This window comes from Pezoporus wallicus, unplaced genomic scaffold, assembly GCF_028554395.1.
Source record: "Pezoporus wallicus isolate ANWC-B61680 ecotype Strahan unplaced genomic scaffold, APGP_CSIRO_Pwel_v1 contig_593, whole genome shotgun sequence".
Classification (NCBI taxonomy): Eukaryota; Metazoa; Chordata; class Aves; order Psittaciformes; family Psittacidae; genus Pezoporus; species Pezoporus wallicus.
In genome coordinates, this window is record NW_026642342.1 from 5,750,518 (window position 1) to 5,768,885 (window position 18,368).

Below are 18,368 nucleotides of genomic sequence, written 5' to 3' on the forward strand. Positions count from 1 at the left end.
AGAAATCAGCCTGTACTAATACTCCACATGAATAATAAAGAGTTAAATTCCTGTCTCCGTACGCCACCGAAGCCAGCTTATTTCAGGACAAGATGGTTAATAAAACTAACAATGAGATCAATACAGACTGGATAAAATGCAAACACAACCATTTGGGTGGCCAAAATGGAAACAAGTGCAAACACAATTATCTGATCATAAAAAACATAGCATATTCCAAGATGGAACATTGCCTAAGCTGCAAAGAAAACACAAGAGAATGGGAATTGCCAGGAAAATTAAGCTCAAATCACGAGGTCGGCTTAGGAATCCTTAACTGCCAGAGCTTTTGTGCCACTTCCATTCATCCAAAAACCCCTGCGTCTGGAAGAGAGACAAGAGGAAAAAGCCTGAAGACCAAGCCTGACACACACCATTGGGGCTCCTCAGAGCAGTGGACAGGTAATTTCAGCAAAGCTTCCTCATGCAGCCCTGCTGTGTCCTGGGCACTGAGCACTTACATTCACACGTAGGATATGAGATCACTCCATCCCGGCACATGGCTCTAAATTTCTCAGGGTGTGAAACTTGCCGGTACCACCATTTGCATTCAAACAAAATATACTCCCCAGTGACGAAGGTAGAGGACCTCAACCACCTTGATGACTGCAGTTGAATGTGGTTCCTTTCCATCAACCTTTCATTCAGTCTACAGTCTCCTGAAAAAAGTACTTTCATTATTTGCCTGTAGACCTCATAATGGATAACCAATGCTCTGGAAATGATGGCCCTCTGCTAGCTCAGGTACAGCCATCAACAGCACTACCCTTCACTGCCTGAAGCTTGCAGGATGCTCCCACACCCTGGTTCCCCACTAGGAATTCTCCCAGGAAACCTAAAGGCTTTGCCCTTGGCTTCAGCACTGAAAATGCAGTAGCACTGCACTTAAGCTCTGCCCGAAGTGGAGGTGACTTACTTGCTGGCTGGCACCAGGGATATTCTAATGTCCCCTCCAAACACTCTACTCTGAATGGGGAAGAGGCTGGGTCCTCCATATAGCCTCTTTTACACCGAAATTCAATAAAGTCACCCGATCTGGAATACAGCTTTCTTCCCCTGGTCCATTTCAGCTCAATATTGTTTCTGCCCATGTCTTCTTCAGATGCTGTACAGGCCACTTGAAAAGGCAAAAGAAGAGTGTCATCATTCCGTGCAGACTCACCACATGTAGCATTTCCCCCCCCGCCCAGCACATGCTTCAGCCTACCTAAGCAAACTGGGGGGCTTGTCCACTGCCCATCAGTGCAGGTGATAGACGGAGATCCTTCCAGGACGTAGAAGTCTGGGCATTTGTATTCCAAAGTTGCACCCTCCGGGTATTCTTGCATGGGGAAGGACAGAAGGTCTCCATTTTCAATAACTGGAGGCAAGCCACATTTCCCACCTTCCCCTGGAAGGAAATTCCCAGTCAATCAGAGAGAAAGCCCAGGAAGTCAAGGGCTGCCTCTCAAAATCAGGCCTGGCCAGCAACCGCTCCCAGCCCCACGGTAATTCTCCAGATGTGTCCCTATCGACTGAAGCCACTTGGGTCTCACGGCTGGAAACCTCATCTGAACAGAGCCCACCGAAGGGCTTTTTCCTGGGAGCACCAGGTACGTCGGGTCTGCGCCAGATACGTTGGGTCTGCGCACAGCAACGGGACAGAAATGGGAAAGTAAATGCCCCGGCGTCAGCTCCAGGACAGTCTCGCCCACAGGCGACTGCATGGAAAGAGAGAGGAATCACCTGTGCACGTTGGCAGCTCTGTCCAGGTCCCGTTCTGACACACTACGGTGGGAGCCCCGGTCATCTCAAAACCTCGCCAGCACTGGTAGCGAGCGTTCTCCCCAGGCAAGTACCTCGACTTCTTAACACCTTGAACTTTCCCGCCAGCGATTTCAGGAGGAGGCTTACACGTCACATCTGAAACGATACACGGCTGCAGTCACGGCTGCAGGGGTTGAGCTGTTCCCCTCTGCACCCTTGCTCCGATTTCTGCTGGGATTCTCTGCCTCAGGTGGGTCACAGCTCCAGGAACTCACTGTGGAGGTAGCAATGGAGTGACAGAGAACTCTCTTTCTGGGACCCTCAGGAGAAGGCAGGGTCAGTGACAGCTTCCAGAAACAGCCAGTGTCTCTGTAGCTACACCTGGCTGCACGAGAAGCCACACCGGCCTTCCTGCGCACCCATGTCCCTCCCCAGGGAGCCCTGGAATGCCTGGAAATCACAGGGCAGCACCAAGCTGGCGCTCTGCAGAGCTCAGAGCTCTGGAGGAGTGGCAGCACTGGATGAGCTCATCAGCGCTGCTCAGGGATGGGTGAGCGCAGTCAGCTCCACGGAGGTGTGCTGAAGCCAAGGAGCTCTTGTTCATCCTGCGCAGCCACAGACTTGGGCAGGGGACAGGAGCACAGCTCCTGATGGTTCCTTGTCACGGGAGCACTCTTCCCACTTCATGGCCCCAGCAGATCTGCCATGGTTTAGATCTGAGTCTCTGCTGGGATCCGCATCGGTCAGAGCAGAGCCCTGGAGAAGAACAAGCGTTTCCCTCCCTTACTGCTTCTTCCATTCAGGTGCTCCCTGGCGGGTTTGGACAGGACAGAGGAGCCCTCATGCGTCTTTCTACAGAGGGAGGCCTAAATGGCAGCCTCTGGGGAAACAGCAGCATCGTACAGCAGAATGACAGAGCAGCACATTTTAGGCTCTGCTTCTCCAAGACATTTTTGGCACTGATGAAAAGATCCCCAGTATTTCTAGAAGCATTATGCTAAAGTAAAGTGACGCTCAAGGAAGGAATAGCAAGTACTAAGCTGTGGTACACAAAGTGAAGAGGAGTACAAATGGTAAAGTCTTTAGCGTTTAGGGAAACTGTCCCCTCTGTGCTAACAGGCGATACCAAAGCACGGATTCCTACCTTTGCAAGTTGGTGCTTGTGACCATTCTCCATTTGTACACGTGATATAATTTCCACCCATCATCTGAAAATTGCTTTCGCATTCAAAGTGCACTCTGGCACCGGGCAGATACCTCTCCTGTTGAGTGCCTGTGATGTACGCATGGGGAATTTCAGGTGCAACTCCACAAGTAACATCTGAAAAGAGTAGTAGAGCAGGAGCAATATGAAAATCACAGGTGTTGCATTCCAGAGCATTACTGTTCCTGAAGAACAAAAGCAGTTTGTGTACTATAGATCATTTTCTACATGTAGGAAATTAAGATGTTATGGTCTTCATTCTGCACTGTTTTGCCACATAACACTATTTTTGCCTAGAGCGACTAAAAGAGCAAAGGAGTGGCCGAGATCCACCAATCTCTGCACCGATTGTGCTGACTGGCACCTTACAGCATCATGTGTCAAAGTGCTGTAGAGTTAAGTGATTTATTTACTGTTTGAATGTAACTTTCAGCAACCAATGTGCTTGGCAGCCTGCATCCATCCCTCCATAATCCTCTGCCTGCCTAATTTCAGCAGAGACGAACTTCAGCTACTAGCTTTTGCCCACAGAGGAAACGTTTCTTTGCTGACAGACCCTGCTTTTTGTTTCTCAGGAGCCAGAAAAAGAGGAGTTGTAGCAGCCCATCCAAAGCAAGCCACCTTGTGGCTCTATTGGCCAGACTCACCTGCATGCCCGATTTGAAACTATTTTAATACACAACATGAAAGACCAAGAAGGATCATGGACTAGTTAGAAGCAGAACCTATACCTTCACAAATGGGCAGTGCTGTCCAATTTCCTTCTCTGCAAATAATTTCGGGAGGGCCAACAATCAGGAACCCCACATCACACTGGTAGCGAATTGTTTCACCAGGCTCATAAACGTCCTTGCTTCTGCCTTCTGTCTGAGCATTGGCAACTTTTGGAACACTTCCACATGGCATTTCTGTAAAGACACAGAAAGCTGATGCTTGTGCTAGTGTGATAGACATAGAATTGCGTGTACTGTTTGCACCAAACAGATGCTTTAGTGAGCTTTTTCTAACATCATCATAGTCATCTGCCAACAGTGGATTTCATGTAATAGGTAGCATGTGGAAGATTAAATAATCATTCCTCTAAACAGGCATGGACTTCAGCCACTGAAATATTTAGATCCTGTTCCTAACCATGCCAGGCAAAATTTTAACAAAGAAGTCTTCTGTCCCCTACTACACTGAAGAGGTTTCCACCACTGAAGCACCAAAGCAGCTCCTAGGCTTCAGTGTAGTAAACAGAACCTTGCATTGTGAGGATGTGTCCAGGGGCCACCTGGCAGAGATATGAACTGAACATAGCTTGCATGAGTACGAGAGAAAATTTAACAGCTAAACTGAACTTAAAAAGTCAGTTTTATATCCAGTCAGAACTGCTCTGAAGACATCCATGATGCTGATAAGATTCCATTGCAAAATAAGGAGTTACTGGCACTTACTATTGAACCTCCTGTTTCAAATTATTACTATCTCATGGCTAAATGCACTTCAAAAAACCCAAGTATTTGTTGATATTACCCAAGCACGTAGGAGCTGAAGTCCAGTTTCCCATAGAACACGTTATCTCTGATGGTCCGTCTAACTTGTATCCAGGACGAGAAGTATAATTTAGTCTGGCACCAGCCAGATAAATTGTTTTCCCTTCTTTTTTAATTTTTAAGTTTTGATTTTCCAGCCTGGGATCATCAGCGCATTCTATGGGTCGTGGTGGAAAACAGGGTCTTTCTAAAACATATATGTAGAAAACAAAGATGAATAAATGTAAGACAATATCCCAATGGCATGTGCCATCTTAAAAGTGGAAAGAAAAAGAAATAACCTAAACTTAAATTAATTGGCTTGAAAGGACAATGAAGAAATAGATAACATACACAGAGCCAAACTTTTCTCTCCTTCTCTCCTTTCCATTCTATGTGGGGTTTCTCTCTTTTCCTTTCAACCAAATTAAAGCCATTTCCAGTTCAAAGCAAAGAGATACAGTTACATCTTTGCATGAAGAACAGGGAACATTTCATAGGCAGAGAAACAGAAGAGACATTATCTTGTCTGGGGACACTGAAGGTGAGTTTCTAGAATGATAGCCATTACGTTTTTCCACCATTCACAAAGTTACACCAATGTTCTGAGGAGTTTTGTGATGACATGAAAATCAAAATCAAAAAGAGAAGAGAAATGATGAAGTATTAGAATGTATTTCCTGATACATATAATAGATTAAATTTCTGTGAAGCTGAAAAAACTGAAAGAGAAATCTCAACTCCAAACCAAAGTTTGCTACTACTATAACTAAAAAATAATACTGATATTTTCAACATGACACTATTAAATGCTGCCAGTAAAAACTGTGCTAATTCATTCTGCATCATACTAAACAAACAAATAAACACACGGCTCTTGAGGGTCTGCCTGAAAGTTGCATTTCCCACCTCAGATAGATAAGTCTGTGTACATGAAAAGATTTACTCTCCAGCAGTTGGTTAACTGCACTTTCTTTAGCAACTTTGTTCTATTGCTTTTCTGCAGTTACCTGTTCATGATAATATTAACATAAACACTACCATTCCCCTGTTAATGATGATGGTAAATGCATAACACACAAATTCATAACAAAATAAATAGGAAAAAAGAATCCACTACTGACCCACACAGTGAGGTGGTGATTGCCATTTCCCTTCTATACATGTTATTTCATTCATGCCAACGAGCTGGAAACTCTTCAGACACGAAAAAGCTATTTTACTCCCATTCTTGTAGTTTCTTCCAACTGTTGTCTGTTGAGCATGAGGCAGCTGAGGTGGAGGTGGGCATGCGCTTTCCTCAGCTAAGGGGACATACTCGTGTTATAACAAAACATAAGATAAAGTAGAATGGTTCATTGCAGATTACAAGACAAACAACCAGGAAAACACTGGCAGTAGATAATACTTCAGTAGCTATCTCAAGCTTTCATTTATATTAATCATGATCATTTTGCTCTGCTTCAGAAACGCCAGAGCTGCCTTCAGACGCTTATGTGCTTTCCTACTTATAGAAGACCGTTGCCTACACCAGTTAAAGCTTGAGCTTTTTGTAGTCCTTCCTTTCCTTTACAAACAGCTGCACACTCTTGTGTGCTTTCTATGTTCCTCTCTATGGTGAACATAGGAAAACTGGACCAGCTCTTGAGGTTCTTGTTTCGTTTTGTTTCACTTTGTGGTTTGTTTTTTTTCTTCAGACTTATCTGGTAACAGAGCTAAATAAGAATCACAAATGGAAACAAAGAAATAAACTTCAGTTTTGCCACTCAAGGAACAAAGGGCTGCTCCTACCAAGGTAGAGAAAAAGGGAGGGAAGGAGGTAGATCTCAGAAGATCTGGAGGAGACCTCCGGCAATTGGTTTGTTGCTTCTAGTGGCTCCAGAAAACTTGTTTTTGAAATTGAATGCTCCCTTGAGTGACTGCCTCTCTGTCTACTTCTCCCACTTCTATGCATCATTTCCCGTAAATCTGGCATAATCAAAGCAGGCAGTGAGGTGATGATTGTTTCACAGTCACGCCTTCTACAGGCAATATTCTGCGAAACAGGGAAAAATAGGAGGAAATTGAAAAAAGAAAAAAAAAAAAAAGGCAAAATCAGGACTAGAAAAGCTTTGAGTGCTTCCAGAAAATAAAGGAACTTTGGCCTGAGCTTCAGCTATGTGCTACTCTCATTTGCACCACAGTAAAGACCTTTTGAAGAACTGAGTTTAAATTTGCCATTGTGTCTTTCCTCACATCAGAAGTGGCAGTGACAACTGTTCCACTATCAGAGTACACATAACTATGTCTGGCTCACTAAAGCCATGCATCTCTAAACCCAGTTAACTGTTTAAATGATTGCCGTAATTATTCATTACTATCCCTTAGCATATCACTGAGTAAGCACACATACAAGTGTATATGTAAGCATTCCTATATCAGACTAGCAACGTTAAGGAGGTTTAATAATAAGCATTTATCATTCCTCCATAAAAAGAAGAAATTGTGTGCAAATCTAAACCCATACCTGTACATTCAATCTCCGGTAACCATCTTCCAGACACGCAAGCTGCATTTTTAATCTTTCTGTCACCTGTTGTACATGTGTAACGTATAACTCCAGGGGACCCAGGCTCCTTTTTTGACTTGCGAAGCTCAATACCCATTGGAAGAACACACTGAGGGGATGGATCTGAAAAAAAAATCAACAAAAAGAGCGAAAACACCAAAACATACACATGTATTCTGTGATGAAGAGGTCATCAGTTTCCTAATGCATGTCCATGTGAAAGAGTTATTTTTTTTTACTGTACTGTGAGATAACCCCTAAGATTCCTAGATTACAGTAACAGAATGATTGCTTGCTCCAGATATCTAAAGATGAGGCTGCTCCACCTCACACAGCATTGATTTTTACGCTGGCAGTTTCCCTTTTGTTGAGTGCAGTAAACAATACAAAACCTAATAATCCTTTTCTTCCCTAAGACTATAAAATGATAGTAAGATGAGCAAGAAGCAGCTTGTAGAAGCAGGAGCATAAAGGAAGTACTACTCCACATTGTATATGTATCAGGTTATCAATCTCCTGTGGAAGTGTTGCTAAGTCATAACTGTGTCTTAACGCCCTCTACCAGTGATTCTGAGAGTCAGAACACAAGCTAATTGTGAAAGCTCATCAGACCGTCTTTTGTGCCTGATTCAAACCTCAGCGTAATTGTAAATAAAGGCACAGAGGTCTCAAATCACTGATGAATATAAAATGACTTCAGAATAAAGAAGGAACCAAGAACTGAATATATGCGTTCTGTTAAAGAAAGACAAGCAATTGGCTAGAGTGATTTTTCACAGGCAAGAGTTACTCTTGTCCAGTATTGACTTTTTCTTAAATTACTGGCTCTAATGTAATTTTTTTCTTTTTCTTAGGAAAAGGCTTTGGTCTATATCTTTGTAAAAGGCATTATTTTCATTCAACTTATGCACTGCAAAACTAAATGGAAATATGTGAAAAAAGAGAAAACTACTGACGAAGCGAAAAGGACTAATCCACATAAAAATGGTGAGGATGAGATAAGCCTAGCACACTTTGGTTACTAATGTAATTTTTAATTCCCAGTAGGGTTTCAAAAATCAAAGTAGTACAAAGAGACATGAAACTACAAGTAATTAATGCAGCAGGCATGCTACTTTATTGCAGGTATGTCCCAAGGCTTCTGAAAGGTTGTTACTAGGGAGGAACACTGGAAAATGGGTAAAAGCCACCATATACCAAGGATGCACACCTGTACACCTATACTTGATTTTACCCACTGTGCAAGTGTCCATTCCCTTCACCAAACCTACTCAGAGTGCTTACAGAGTTGTAGGTGTGGAGTCTTTCCAGGATGAAGGACTTAGTTGAGATGCATGAAACTATAGTAGCTTTGGCTATGAATCGCTAGCTGAAATCATTCAACTTTAAAATAGATTTATGTTTCACTCAGATCTGAAATATTACAGAAATATTATGTATGGATGTAGCATACCAACACAAAGCGGTAAAGGCTCCCATTCCCCATTAAGACATTTTATTTTCATTTCCTCAGAATTGCCAGTGCCTTCTTTACATCCACACATTACTTCATCACCATGGGAAAACTGCGGCTGGTCTTCCTGATGGAGAACAACATTTGGAATAGAGGAAGGAGATCCACATGGCATTTTGTCTTCTGTTGAAAACAGCAGAAGTATTCCACAATAATACTGGAGTCATATATGAATACTGAAAGAACTTAAATAAAAATAACTATATTTGCATTTCATGAGGCAAACTTACTCCCATTAATTGTAACAGCAGCTGGAGTACGTATGTCCTTTAGTCAGTGTGCTAAATCCCTCTCCTGTTTTTTCCCTTCCTTTTCCATCACTGTGGTAACTCCACAGCATGCTCCACAAGTACCTTCGGCTAACAGTAATTTCCCCAATCTGTTTTTCATTGTTATATAAACCCTAAAGTGTAAGAAAACCTTCAGTTAATCCAGCTCATGTGGATCCCTGAGTGGGATCAATCCAGCTCACCTGGATCTCATCAGTCAAAATTATATTTGATTATACAGCTACACATTTGTAATGTGCACCTGCATTTAGTACTATTACAAGAACTGTAAATCACAGTATCATCACTTAGAGGGCTGCAGTGCTGTCACCTCTGTGTGACAACAGGAAGGTTCCTGCTTTGGGCTGTCAGTGTTGCAGTGGTAGTGACAGCACACATTAGGGCAGCAAGTGAGTATTGAGTTTTTTTGAACAGGAAAAAGTCACAAAAGGGGAATAAGGGCGTATGCCTGCTCTGGATGAGGGAGAGGGAAGACCCATGATAAACTCAAAAACTGAATCTGAACTCAGGTTTGGACCCCTCTTCTTTCAAGCCTCTGCTCCATGCTAAACAGTTTTAATCAATCAGTGTTGCTCATGGAAGATGTGCCAGAATGCATATGTATAGGGACAGAGTACATCAGTCTATAAAACCTGCGCCTTTTATTGGTTGTGCTGTTAGATCATCCTGTGCCATAAGAATGCCCTGAATTACTTTCTGTATTTACAGATTTTCTGCTTGAATACTCCATTCTACTTTAACTCTGAGACGCTGTCTGAACAAGCAAAGAGTAGTTTTGCACAAGCAGTTTTTTAGCTCCTGTCATTGACACTGGTACCCTCACGTTTGATGTACGCCACCTAATGACATCACAGAAAGTGGGTACTTTCTTCCAGAAAAGGGGGTAAATAAGAGAAAGTGTGCATATAACAATTGCAATTGTATAATATAAATTGCTTGCATTACATAGATATTCTGTACTATTTATATATTTATAATTATTCTTTCTATATTACGTATTTATTTTCTTCCTATAATCACAGCAATTATTTTATTGGACTGCTAAGATTTCAACTATATTACTAATAAGGTTTTGGCTTTACTACATAGTGTGTATTTACTTTTCAGCCATAACGTGATTTTGAACACAATGTATTATACCTGCAAATATGTAATTTTATTTGTGAAAATATCTGTGAAGTATTAGCCCACAGTGAATTACAGACTTCTCACAAGTAGGAGTTACATAGATTACCAATGCAAGACGGAGGAGATGACCACTGCCCATCAACACATTCTATTTCCTTTGATCCAACCAATTTCAGTTCACTGTTGCATTGATATGTCTTTCTGTCCCCATGATGAGACCGTTTCACAGAGGCATCAGCAATACTTCCATTGGTAATCTCAGGTGGAGGTCCACAGCCTTTGGCATTCACTGAAATCAAGAGATCAAATCTATGTTCTAACATACTAACCCAGTACTTTTAGCACAGTTTTATGTGAAGTGCTGCATAAAATAGATTGAACTTGTAATTTAAAGTTAAGAAAAATCAGTAGAAGAGGTTAAACAGGTCATTGGCTTATGTCTTTGAACATCTGTATTTGTGCTGGGCTGGAGATCATAAACAGATAAGCATCATCCTGGCTCATTATACTCTCTTATTTCCATGTATTGTCAATTGCCTGCTATGATAAAAGAAGTGATTGATAAAACTAACCCAGTTTTTTAATAATAACTAGCTCTGTGTCAAAACAGCTGTCTCCAAAACACCTTTTTTTCCTTTCAGTGTCATGTGATCAAAAAAAGGTACAGAAGGTATAATATCTGATGAGTATCAACGTTTAGGCAGTGGCATAATGTAGCACATTTAGGATAAAGTAAGAGAGGACATTACTCAGACTAATCACTCCTGGCTGCCATGCTGCACATTATTTATGCTTTAAAAAAAAAAATAAGTAATTTTTCACACATTATAGTCAATAACCTGAGCAGAATTTTGTACAATTCATTTACCAGCTCACTTTCAGTTCTTGCCAAACTTCAGCTGGTGTAACTAAAGCTAACTGAAAGTTCAGCATTGAAAGTTCAACTGTTCAGAATCTTTCACATAAAACAGCAAAACACATGAAATGATCCAAAGTTCCTGCCCTTTTAGAGACAAAGATGGGATAATTTTTCCTGGGAGCAAGACTGGTTTATAGAAGGTGTCCACAGAAGACTTTAGGACCCAAGCATTTTCATCTATTTCCTACCAAAGTTAACAGAATAATTACCTTTACACACAGGTGGTGATGGAAACCATCCGAAGTAATAGCACTGAGTAGAAGCAGGTCCCACTCTCACGTAATTGTTTGTACAGGTAAATTTCACAACATCTCCATTGCGGTATTTACCCTTCTTGGGAGAAAAGTCTCCATTGGGCAATGTCAGCATTTCACATTCAATTGCTACAAAGACAAAATATTTTAACATATAATGTGCACCTTACAAAAAATAGCCAAATGCTAAACAGAACAAACAAAAAATAATCTTTAAGAAAAAAGCTTCACAAAATATATAGAGAATTACGTAAGTACAACAATATTCACCAAGACACTGGGGCTCTGGATTCCATTCACCATTTATGCCACACCTTGCGGTACCAGTTGGCATATTATTTGCAGGTCGATACCCCTCCCAACATGCATACTCAATTGTATCTTCAGGCATGAACACAGTTCTATCTGCGTGGTAATTCAAAATGTCCACATGAGGTGCTTTACATGACTCTGTGGAATAAAACAAAAGTTAGCGCATTTTGTGATCCAGAAACACCATTCTTTGGAAGCACCATTTCTGTAGGTGCTTTAGTGTGTGCTAGCCTACTGAACTACTCAGTATATTTGAAACATTAGAAGTTCTGCATTGTCAAAATATGAATGTAGAGTATTGTATATAGCATATTGATAATCTATTGCATTAATTTTCAGAAATAGGTGTGTAGAAGTAGTATCTTGCATAAATAGTTCCTCCTTAGATTCACTCCCTTTACTACGTATTTTCATTATGATTGATTGGTGTCATAGCAAACAGTTTGCACTCTTGTTCCCCACCATCATTTGTGAGCAGGGTAGGAAAAAAAGGCACAAAATCCTAGGTAAAGGCAACCTAAAATAAAAGGACAAGATATCAGCTAAAGCTGGTCAATATTACAAGCCTTGGTATGATAACACAGGGAGATTAAGTCTTGTCTTTCCTACCCATATTCAGGAGAGGAAGAAGACCCAAAGAGAATAAAGGCAACACCAGCATGGAAGCCTTTTCAGGTAAAAGCACACAGGTGTTTTTTACAAATGGATTTTTTGACACCAGGGCAGCCATACACATAGTGCTTTTTATGCAGGATAACATATTTTTAAATAATGAACCCCATTTTTCTCTAGTTTGGTCACACTTGAAGAAAGTTTATGGAAGAATCCCTTGGTTCACAGGCATTTCTTCATAAATCTTCCATTTGCGCAAGGTGGGAGAACTGGGAGTAAATTTGGGCATATGTACCTTGTATCAGGTAAGAATCACTCGTGAGGTCAGTGATTGCCACCTACTTTGTACTACAGAGGTGCAAAAAGACAGCTCGACAGCTCGCCTAGAAGACAGTAGATATTTTCCTGCCTTTGTCACTCCCTTTACGTATTCTCATTTTACTTCCTGAAGCCCCAGAAAAGTCAATCTCTGGAGCACCAGTTGCTGGTTTGAGTCTCCCTCTGCTCAGTGAAAATTGTCTCTAGATGACAAAAAGCTCTGTACATCATGTCTGTGCCTGTGATGGTGACAGGGAGCTCTGAAGACTTTACACTACTCACTGCTGCACTTGGGAGCTGGCGTCCAGCCATTCTCTCGACACTCCGTGGCTCCTGTTTCTCGTAATTCTGGAGTTACAAAGCCAGTGCGACAGCGGTAGTTGACTTTCTCCTGTATATTATATTCTCTCTTTTGCGAGGAGAAATAGCCATTGTCAAAATAGGCAGTCTGGCACTTTTCTGAAAGAGACAGATAGAATTTGCTGTGAGGGTGGTGAGGCACTGGAACAGGTTGCCTAAGGAAGTTATGAATACCCCAACCCTGGCAACATTCAAGGTCAGGTTGGACAGGGCCTGGTCTTGTATTCTGAAAGAAAACTTTCACAGTATGCCAAATTCCTTACTAATAAACCATTCTATGAAAGAGTTTCTTCATTTTCAGAAATCAACACCACAACAAATAGCAATATTTGACACTAGAGAGTCGAGTAACTCAAGACAGGGAAAAAAACAACCACTTTGAGGAACTCTTGAGGATATATTTCACTGCGAGGAGCAGAGTTAACGATACTTTAGTGCAAGAGCTGCAAAAGTTTAAGCTCCAGATCAGTTTTGGGGGGTTTATGTCAGTGATACCCGCAATAGCCTAGGAATCATAAGATTTTATTTTGCTGGCTCATTGCTATCTCAAGATCTCAGTGGGAGGCAGCATGAAACATTCTGTAGTCAGTGCCTCTTTTAGGGTGGAATTTTTTCCTAAAAAAATTTTTATAGCTCAAGAGAAGTCAGGTTGAATTTTCTTTCTATGAAACCATTATCTAAAGTATTTAAAGTCACTGTGAGACATTCTAGCAATTTCAAGTTTGGTGCAAGTTAGGAGCGAAAGCTGGAGTTTGGAGAGGTAACCTTCCTATTCCCCCACCCTTCCAGTATGGTGCTGACTAGAAAGGCAGCAAGAGAAACAAGGATCAGGTGGCATGGTGGGAGGCTGAAAGGAGACACATTACACGTAAGTTGTGCAAGGGGAATGATGACTCTGTGTTATATTACTATGTTAGAACAAGATTTCACTACTGAAGACAAAGAGACTATGGCTGACATCCCAGAGCTTACAGAGACCTGAATGAAGCACATGTGGATGTTTTACAGGGTTACATTGTGCACATAGTGAGCGACCTCAGCTGCATGCAGGGAATGAGCGCCGCACGAGACAGTTGAGAGAATCACAACATTGCATTCCAGTTGTGGAGCACCTAGACTTAGAGTGGTGATGGATTAATATAGGTGATGTGACGATAGATTTACTAGCTTTAGCTAGAAATGGCAACAAAATACAAGGACACTCACTTTTACGGATACATCTTGGACGAGGTGACCAGTCACCCTTTGTGCATGTGACTTCCCCATCTTCATGTTCAGTCTGATAGTCATCATTGCAGATATATTTAACTCTTTCACCCTCCTTGTAAATGCTTTGGCTACTTGAGAAATAACCATTTTCCAGGCGTCTGACTTGACATGTTTCTAAAGAAGGAAGGTAAGTACCTTTAACCACAGTTCGTTTGGCAGCAAGAAGCCAGGTAAATTAATTCTTAGGAACACAGCAAAAAACAGCCACCCTTCTGTAGCCTTCAACCCCAGAAGACATTCGCATTCAAACTGAAATGAAAGCATGTTTTGCTGCACTGCCTTAAGACTGATGAATCACATCAACAGGAGTGCAAGTCACTACATAAGGTGCTATGAAGTGGTCTATTAAGCAATATTGCTTACCTAGTTGCTCATAAGCAAGCTCAGCTAACTTCAGTGCATCTAGAGTCATATACATGAGCTCTGGATAGTCGGCTCTGGCTGAAAATGGTGATGTCTACCCTGAGTGATTTTCAGCACAAAGAAGATGGCTGAAGCAATACTGCAGTTATAATACTAATACTATTACAGTCTGGGTGCAGTTCCAGGGGTCAACTGAAGCAGTTCTACTTTAACAAACTGTTCTTTGTTCCATCTTGTGCTCCATCGGCACAATTTCTGATGCACAGACCTTTGATAACTATGACAGAATTGAGCATATAATGGAAATGCACTTACTGAAGCATTTTGGCTCTGGAGACCAGCCTCTTTCAGAACAGACCATCCGAACCCAGTACCTTCCACTCGGAGTTGAGTAACCAGTATTGCAGTGGTAATCAGCGTGCTGCCCAAAACTCATTGGAAAGTAATAGCTTTTGTAGTACTCCAGTGAGTCAGATAACCTGCCGTTTTCTATAGCGGGGTAGTCACAGGGTTTCTCTTGAAATAGAATTTAACAGCAACAATATCAACACATGCACGACAAAATGCTCAAGGCACAATTCAGATTCATCATCATCAACTGAGTGCTTTCTGAAACCGACAGACGGAAGGCTGCACAACTTGGCAGATCCTAAGGAGCGCAGGAATAATCACACTCTGCTTCTGGTGTCTTTGTCAGTGCTTATGCCTGTGTTGCTCCCCTCCAACTCCAATGGAACCAACAGAAATCCAGCTAAATCTGAGTATTTATTCTATATGGTGAGATGACACTATCTTTGTAGAATACAAAGAAAAGTCTCAACTAAATTTACTATACTGACCATGGTGGCAGCCCAGACAGCTAGCTCACATATACACACTGAACAGTGGATTCTTAAAATTGAGATGACTCCTGTTACCACTTTAATTTGTAACTTTCAGGATCCTGCACCAAAAGTTCTTCCTAGCTCTTCTCTCTTCTCATTTTTATTTTAAAACTGTAATGTTTTTCTTTTGTTGTCTCATTTCCTCAAAAGAACTGACCTTTTTCAGGGACAAGTCAAGGATAGAAGGGGAAGATTCCCAGAAGGTTTCATTCAAGTTTACAAGGGTGCCCTACTCGGGTATGGCAAGTAATTTCCTCCCAAAGCCAAAACCTTCATGCTGGGGCAGGGGAGATCACCCACTGGACAGACCATTCAATAATGAGTGGTCTCAGAATGACACCTGAGTTTTAGAACCCACAAACATATAGAGAAAAGTTTAATACAGATACTAACTGCACTTTTTTGGGAGTAATTCAAATAATCTTATCCAAAGGTTCATCCCAAGACAGATTTCAGCAGGGTTTCTTTCAGATTCTAGGTTTTCCTCTTATTTTTAGGGACCAAAGATCAATGAGTGATAGCTCACTAATTATCAAACTACTTCCTGATTTAGTTATTTAGTCATTAATACTGTGGCTACTGGGCAAAACTATCACTGTAGTTAAGGGAAGTTTAAGCCAAGAAAGAACTCATCAACAATCAAGAATATCACTTTGTTATCTGACAGGCTATAATAGGTAGAATAAAACTGTGACTGTTCATAATATACTAACATGCAACAGCACCTAAAAGTCTAAAACTGTGATAACTATGATGAAAGATACCTTTCAAACATTATCTATGTTCTGTTTTTGCCTGGATGCTTTAATACTCACTATGCTCTCTTACCTTAACTGGCATGCTACTCCTCAGGTGGGCCATAAACCTTTCTGACAGGGAGCTGACTACAGCACATTTTAACACATACTTTACAAATGCAGTAATAGATAATACCTGTGTTTATAACATAATGTAAGTGTAGATTATACCCTTGTTTCTGCAGATGATTTTTCCACCACCAAATGAAGCTTTACATCACAAAGAAGCACAATGAATAAGCAGCTCGTTTCTCATGCTTCTTCAGTTTTTCTCTTGACCTCCTTTTTACTGAAGTATTTCCAACAATGCTACACATTGAGTCTTTGTTCATGAGAGCTACTTACGGACACAGCCTGGATCAGGCACCCAGCCATTCTTGGTGCATTCAGCTGTGCTTCTGCCAGTCAATGTTTTAAAATGATATCCGGGATTACACTGTATTGTGATTATATCACCTTCTCTGTAGTTGTCTCCTTGAGGTCTAAAGTCCCCATTTGGAATTCTTGGGGGAGAGCATATAATCTCTAAATAAAAAGAGAAAAAAGTGGTTGCTAATTTGAAGAACATGTTTATACTTACTGCATAAGTTCTTATTTGCATAGTATATTGACCATAACTGCATAAAATTGTTAAAAAGATGTTTCTTAGGGAAAAAAAAAGGTTACATTTCTCTCCCACTCTTAGAAACATACAGTGCTGTAAGAGAAGACTGACAGCTGTTACCAACGTAGTGCTAATTAGAAGACTAAACTGCAAAGAGAATGGCTCGAGCAAGAACTAGAAGTGATCAAACTGAATTTGATTCATCTTTTCCAGAAGGTCGTTTTTCAGCTGGAGCTCAAAATGACCTATGCTGGGCTCACTCACAGCTCTCCAGGGCTGGTTAATGAACACTGTCCCAAAGGAGGACAGGTTCATTGACAGGTTATAAATGGAGAAATAACTGTACTTCTAAATTAGGAACTGATCCTTCAAAGAGTGTGTGATTAAGATTAGGGTCTTGCACTGACAATGGAAGTGTTTTGACAACTGAGAAAACATGGGAATGCTGTTGTAAAAAGCCCATGGTATCTTTATGCTTGGAGAAGCCAAGAAAGCATATTATTTATAAACCAGAGCTTCAAAAATACCACTAACACACTCAGGGCTGGGGAGGAATGACTATAAAGTAACTACAGCTTGGTCTTGCTGTGGAGTGAAGGTGAGTGAATCAGCTGTATTCATGTACTGCTGAATCATCTAGGTTCAGCGATAAGTCCGGTAGGATCCAGAACCAGTGTCTGAATATGCCCCAAGTATCTTTGCCCAGCGTATCAGTGCCTGGGAGAATGTTTTATTTCTGAAGAGCAGCATGTTGCTAAATTGTAGGCAATGCATATTAATTAATATAATTGCTAATCTTGATGCAGAAAGGTCAAGAACTGAGTAGGCACTATGACTACTTTATATTTCTAAAGGAGTCTTCCTGGAAGAGGTCCCAGGAAGGTGGGTGGCACACAGCAGCCTACAATGTTGCCCTGTTGCCAACATTTTTTTTCCAGTTTCAAACATTTGGCAATTCCTTGAAGAGAATTCAAGCCACAACTGATTTCCACCAAATTTACATCAAATTTTTTCAACTGGGACACAACATTTCTCTTTGTGGGATTTGGAGAGAGATTTTAATATAGTCTTAGTCTATAAGTTCTGTAGTTGAATGAAACTAAAGAAAGATCCATAAGCCAGAGGGATGATGCCCAACAGGACTAGCTTCAGAAATTCTGGATTTATCATCTTAAACGAGTAAGTGCTCAGAAGGCATTTGGGAGTTAGAAAGCAAGAAGGAGTTTCAGCTTTGTAAATATATTAATTTGTAGAGATTCTCAGCCAATTTCTGATGGGAAGTTTCAACACCATGGATAATGTGGTTGTGCAACTGCAGTTCTGATGACACTAAACAAATTGCTGTCTTCAGTGATGGACAGTGGCAGGATTTATGCATACTGTGTTACTTTGGTCTCCATTTATACATCATTTTGTGTCCATGGTTCTTAGGGTTAATGAATTATTATATTGTACGCAGATCTTGACATAACGGCTGTGTAGAAAGTTTTCAGCTTTATGTACAATTTAGCACTACAACTCCAATGTAATTTTTAGCTTATGCACTTATGGTCATCAGTGGAGTACTTATGTTCTGAAATTGGGCTGCTTCACATTTGCTTGAACTCCTATGGAAATGGCCATGTCAACTTCAGAGTATTCCTTCTACACTATCTTACTATTTCTGAACAACTCTGGAAAGGCAGTTTATAAAC

General features: G+C 41.0%; 1 protein-coding gene across 3 annotated transcripts in view; it reads right to left on the reverse strand.

Moving 5' to 3' along the window:
* Window positions 1-206: 206 nt before the first annotated feature.
* CFH (complement factor H) overlaps window positions 207-18,368 on the reverse strand; it is a 30,265-nt gene continuing 12,103 nt past the window's right edge. For 2 of the 3 annotated variants that reach the window (XM_057429287.1, XM_057429289.1), the window contains 18 exons: window positions 16,416-16,595; window positions 14,705-14,905; window positions 13,964-14,140; window positions 12,680-12,856; window positions 11,426-11,605; window positions 11,111-11,284; window positions 10,089-10,271; window positions 8,505-8,687; window positions 7,010-7,174; window positions 5,628-5,807; window positions 4,505-4,711; window positions 3,721-3,897; window positions 2,930-3,106; window positions 1,765-1,941; window positions 1,247-1,429; window positions 956-1,156; window positions 501-698; window positions 208-363 (listed from right to left, as the gene is read on the reverse strand). In XM_057429287.1, the coding sequence (XP_057285270.1) occupies window positions 344-363; window positions 501-698; window positions 956-1,156; window positions 1,247-1,429; window positions 1,765-1,941; window positions 2,930-3,106; window positions 3,721-3,897; window positions 4,505-4,711; window positions 5,628-5,807; window positions 7,010-7,174; window positions 8,505-8,687; window positions 10,089-10,271; window positions 11,111-11,284; window positions 11,426-11,605; window positions 12,680-12,856; window positions 13,964-14,140; window positions 14,705-14,905; window positions 16,416-16,595 (3,140 nt within the window). In that variant the 3' untranslated portion in view covers window positions 208-343. Of the gene's footprint in view, window positions 364-500; window positions 699-955; window positions 1,157-1,246; window positions 1,430-1,764; window positions 1,942-2,929; window positions 3,107-3,720; window positions 3,898-4,504; window positions 4,712-5,627; window positions 5,808-7,009; window positions 7,175-8,504; window positions 8,688-10,088; window positions 10,272-11,110; window positions 11,285-11,425; window positions 11,606-12,679; window positions 12,857-13,963; window positions 14,141-14,704; window positions 14,906-16,415; window positions 16,596-18,368 lie in introns of all 3 variants that reach the window. The other variant, XM_057429288.1, reaches the window with a different exon arrangement.